The sequence below is a fragment of the Micropterus salmoides genome, unplaced genomic scaffold (assembly GCF_014851395.1).
Source record: "Micropterus salmoides isolate LMB-PRFRI ecotype aquatic unplaced genomic scaffold, ASM1485139v1 Ms_hic_scaffold_10, whole genome shotgun sequence".
NCBI classification, from domain to species: Eukaryota; Metazoa; Chordata; class Actinopteri; order Centrarchiformes; family Centrarchidae; genus Micropterus; species Micropterus salmoides.
In genome coordinates this window covers 29,174,747-29,179,978 of record NW_024040041.1, presented here as the reverse complement: position 1 = coordinate 29,179,978, position 5,232 = coordinate 29,174,747, and the positions used below count along the sequence as shown (strand labels likewise).

The 5,232-nt window shown below is 39.6% G+C and overlaps 1 protein-coding gene across 1 annotated transcript; it reads right to left on the bottom strand.

Moving 5' to 3' along the window:
• Positions 1-358: 358 nt before the first annotated feature.
• LOC119917944 (putative uncharacterized protein DDB_G0290521) lies at positions 359-4,924 on the bottom strand. The gene is made up of 9 exons (XM_038738393.1): positions 4,805-4,924; positions 4,144-4,620; positions 3,822-3,923; positions 3,194-3,301; positions 2,948-2,984; positions 2,580-2,680; positions 1,960-2,061; positions 1,335-1,436; positions 359-475 (listed from the first exon to the last, which is right to left on the bottom strand). Exons 2-9 carry the CDS (start codon positions 4,282-4,284, stop codon positions 359-361), a joined length of 810 nt encoding a protein of 269 aa, XP_038594321.1. The 5' UTR covers positions 4,285-4,620; positions 4,805-4,924.
• Positions 4,925-5,232: the final 308 nt, after the last annotated feature.

Sequence of the window (5,232 nt, the reverse complement as noted above, 5' to 3'; positions counted from 1 at the left end):
CATCACTCCTGCAGGTGTTTATGCCAATCCAATAGATTCAATTTCAAATGAATCCATTTAAATTCAGATTTTAAAAGCAATTGTTCAAAACAATCGATTCAGGTTCAAAGTAAATGATTCCCATTCAAATATAAAATTCAAATTCGCTTACTAGTGGCAAAAATTTATCACATAAACAATTATATTGTTAAAATGTGTTTTGGGGCTTACCAGAATGCTTTTTGTGCGTCTCAGTGGTGGAACAAGTTCATCATCCGATTGATTGTTGGAATGGTTGCTTGGAGAAGCCTCATCACAAGTTTCTTTCACAACAGTTTCATCTGAATCGTACAAATGATCTGAAAAATCTGGGCCAATATCATTCTGCCCTATAATAACATCCAGGTGTGGGGTGAGGTTCGTTTTCCATACCATCCTCATCAGTTTCATCACTATCTGGATAATCAACCAGTGAAAATCCTTGGACAGTAAATACCTAAAAATAAACAAAAATTCATTAAGTATGGAATTAGAAAGGTTGGCCAAAGAAACATGGCATGGTCTGACTAAAAATCTAAATCCAGAAATGTGAACATCAGCCCTTTTAGACAGTGTACAATTATAAATGTTAAAATCAGAGTACAGCTATACTATAGTATTACAATACTATCATATAGTTGCCTGAGGAAGACCATTTGGATCGAAACCTTTGTTTTTTAGTCAATAAAAAAGGTAACTGTGAGCTTTAACCCAGTATGCAGATTTTCTTCTTTTTCCTCCCCAGATGTTACCATAATGCATTAAAAGGTGCCCCACAAGAATGGGACTGGAAAGATGCCAGTGTGTGTTACATTACCTGGCCTTTACAACCCAATAAAGGTCACCTGACTACTTTAAAGCCCCGTGAGCATTGGTCCATGGTCCAATTGACCATTACAGGGGTTTTCAGTGCATCAAATCAAAATATTTAACATCAAAATTCAAATCAAAAATATTGCTTTAAAACATCTAACAGCTCAGACACAGTATACAATTACGAATGTTAAAATCACAGTTGAGGTCATGTCAGGTGTTGCCACAGTGCATTAAAAACAATTACCGTAAGAACTGGACGGAAGGGCCCCACATGGGTCAGACTACAGACATACGAGTGTGTAAAGGAGGGACTTGAGAAACAAATGTATTTGGAAGATGGAAGGACCCCATAAGAACATGACTGGAAACATGCCGGTGTGTGTGACATTACCTGGCCTTTAACAGCCAATATAAAGCCACATAAGCATTGGTCCACTTTAGTAATAGAACACCACCACATACATGTCAGCATAGATGAATGTGTTTGAATGTACTTTTACCTGTGTGCAGGTCTGATCTGGGTTAGGTCTATCATTAAGCATCTGAGGAACAGGGCTGGTCTCATTCTCTTCTGCTGCAGCAGGAGTCTGAAGGCCTTTCACCTGAAATAGACAGACAAGAAGAGACTCAGAACTGTATGAAGAGACATTCACAGGCTAATAAGGTCATCTAATGGTGAAACAGCACTGAACTTTAACTGAGAGCATGGACTAAAAAGCTGCTCACGTCTATTCCAAGAGTTTGCAGTGGATCAAATCAAAATATTGCTTTAAAACATCTAACAGCTCAGACACAGTATACAATTACGCATGTTAAAATCACAGTTGAGGTCATGTCAGGTGTTGCCACAGTGCATTAAAAACAATTACCGTAAGAACTGGACGGAAGGGCCCCACATGGGTCAGACTACAGACATACGAGTGTGTAAAGGAGGGACTTGAGAAACAAATGTATTTGGAAGATGGAAGGACCCCATAAGAACATGACTGGAAACATGCCGGTGTGTGTGACATTACCTGGCCTTTAACAGCCAATATAAAGCCACATAAGCATTGGTCCACTTTAGTAATAGAACACCACCACATACATGTCAGCATAGATGAATGTGTTTGAATGTACTTTTACCTGTGTGCAGGTCTGATCTGGGTTAGGTCTATCATTAAGCATCTGAGGAACAGGGCTGGTCTCATTCTCTTCTGCTGCAGCAGGAGTCTGAAGGCCTTTCACCTGAAATAGACAGACAAGAAGAGACTCAGAACTGTATGAAGAGACATTCACAGGCTAATAAGGTCATCTAATGGTGAAACAGCACTGAACTTTAACTGAGAGCATGGACTAAAAAGCTGCTCACGTCTATTCCAAGAGTTTGCAGTGGATCAAATCAAAATATTGCTTTAAAACATCTAACAGCTCAGACACAGTATACAATTACGATGTTAAAATCACAGTTGAGGTCATGTCAGGTGTTGCCACAGTGCATTAAAAAATTACCGTAAGAACTGGACGGAAGGGCCCCACATGGGTCAGACTACAGACATACGAGTGTGTAAAGGAGGGACTTGAGAAACAAATGTATTTGGAAGATGGAAGGACCCCATAAGAACATGACTGGAAACATGCCGGTGTGTGACATTACCTGGCCTTTAACAGCCAATATAAAGCCACATAAGCATTGGTCCACTTTAGTAATAGAACACCACCACATACATGTCAGCATAGATGAATGTGTTTGAATGTACTTTTACCTGTGTGCAGGTCTGATCTGGGTTAGGTCTATCATTAAGCATCTGAGGAACAGGGCTGGTCTCATTCTCTCTGCTGCAGCAGGAGTCTGAAGGCCTTTCACCTGAAATAGACAGACAAGAAGAGACTCAGAACTGTATGAAGACATTCACAGGCTAATAAGGTCATCTAATGGTGAAACAGCACTGAACTTTAACTGAGAGCATGGACTAAAAAGCTCTCCGTCTATTCCAAGAGTTTGCAGTGGATCAAATCAAAATATTGCTTTAAACATCTAAAACATCTCAGCTCCACACAGTATACAATTACGATGTTAAAATCACAGTTGAGGTCATGTCAGGTGTTGCCACAGTGCATTAAAAACAATTACCGTAAGAACTGGACGGAAGGGCCCCACATGGGTCAGACTACAGACATAGAGTGTGTAAAGGAGGGACTTGAGAAACAAATGTATTTGGAAGATGGAAGGACCCCATAAGAACATGACTGGAAACATGCCGTGTGTGTGACATTACCTGGCCTTTAACAGCCAATATAAAGCCACATAAGCATTGGTCCACTTTAGTAATAGAACACCACCACATACATGTCAGCATAGAAATGTGTTTGAATGTACTTTTACCTGTGTGCAGGTCTGATCTGGGTTAGGTCTATCATTAAGCATCTGAGGAACAGGGCTGGTCTCATTCTCTTCTGCTGCAGCAGGAGTCTGAAGGCCTTTCACCTGAAATAGACAGACAAGAAGAGACTCAGAACTGTATGAAGAGACATTCACAGGCTAATAAGGTCATCTAATGGTGAAACAGCACTGAACTTTAACTGAGAGCATGGACTAAAAGCTGCTCACGTCTATTCCAAGAGTTTGCAGTGGATCAAATCAAAATATTGCTTTAAAACATCTAACAGCTCAGACACAGTATACAATTACGATGTTAAAATCACAGTTGAGGTCATGTCAGGTGTTGCCACAGTGCATTAAAAACAATTACCGTAAGAACTGGACGGAAGGGCCCCACATGGGTCAGACTACAGACATACGAGTGTGTAAAGGAGGGACTTGAGAAACAAATGTATTTGGAAGATGGAAGGACCCCATAAGAACATGACTGGAAACATGCCGGTGTGTGTGACATTACCTGGCCTTTAACAGCCAATATAAAGCCACATAAGCATTGGTCCACTTTAGTAATAGAACACCACCACATACATGTCAGCATAGATGAATGTTTTGAATGTACTTTTACCTGTGTGCAGGTCTGATCTGGGTTAGGTCTATCATTAAGCATCTGAGGAACAGGGCTGGTCTCATTCTCTTCTGCTGCAGCAGGAGTCTGAAGGCCTTTCACCTGAAATAGACAGACAAGAAGAGACTCAGAACTGTATGAAGAGACATTCACAGGCTAATAAGGTCATCTAATGGTGAAACAGCACTGAACTTTAACTGAGAGCATGGACTAAAAAGCTGCTCACGTCTATTCCAAGAGTTTGCAGTGGATCATGGATAGGGTTAGGATAGGGTCATGGATACATGTCAGCATAGATGAATGTGTTTGAATGTACTTTTACCTGTGTGCAGGTCTGATCTGGGTTAGGTCTATCATTCAGCATCTGAGGAACAGGGCTGGTCTCATTCTCTTCTGCTGCGGCTGGAGCTTGGTTTTTTTTCAACTGGATTGCAGATAAAGAAGAACTCATTTTAACACACATCACAGATCAAAGATTAAATGCATTTCCATAGACAGTCAAGAGTAATATTGGAAACATGGTTAATTTTGGAGAAATACAAAATTTTCTTTTGCAACAAAAAAATTTAAAAAAAGAAATCTCTATACTTAATCTAACCAACTCACCTTACAGCGCCAAGGCCATTTTGAATCACCATAGTTGTAATCAATTTCATCTCCTATTTCTATTTTCTTCAGAGAAAAAAGGCACAAATGTGGTTTGTTGTCAACTATGATTTTTTTCATAACGCAATTTGGATTTTGGTGGTTGTCATTGACCAATCTTCCGAGAGATAAATCTTCTTCAGATGCATCCAGGCTGAAAAGTATCAAAAAAATGGTAATAGTTTTACATCTTTTTAAAAGTTTTATTGAAAGAGTTATTTTCAAAAGAATTTAAGAGTATTTTTGCTTAACTCATTCATCAAGTATTAAACCCTTGTTTCAGGGTTAACTCGTAATTTCGCTAAATCAATACAAAACATCCATCTTTCAATGTTTACCATAAGTGATGATTCTGCCACTGAAAGTCAAAGAGAAATGTGCTTTCAATCTCTGAGTATTTTCTTGACTTGCATTCCTCCTGTGTGAGGAGTTTACCCCTGTACTCCAACACGAAGTCCCCGGGTTCAATGGGTTTGTGGCAAACACTCCTCTTCCTACAATAATATAATAATTAAACATTTCATTCTGGGACTCAAAAACAGATACTACAGTATTTTCAAAGTGAGGTTGATGTTCTTGCGTCTAGTCAGTGTATTACCTGCAGACAATGCTCAGCACTCTCCCAGTTGTGATACACACTCTACAGGTAAAGTGCTTTTTTGATCAGACTTTGTGGCCAAAAAATGTTTTTGATGCAGACCCATCCACATCAATGCATCATTGAGGTCCTGTCTATGCTGTCTAATTTTCACTTTTCCACGAGAAT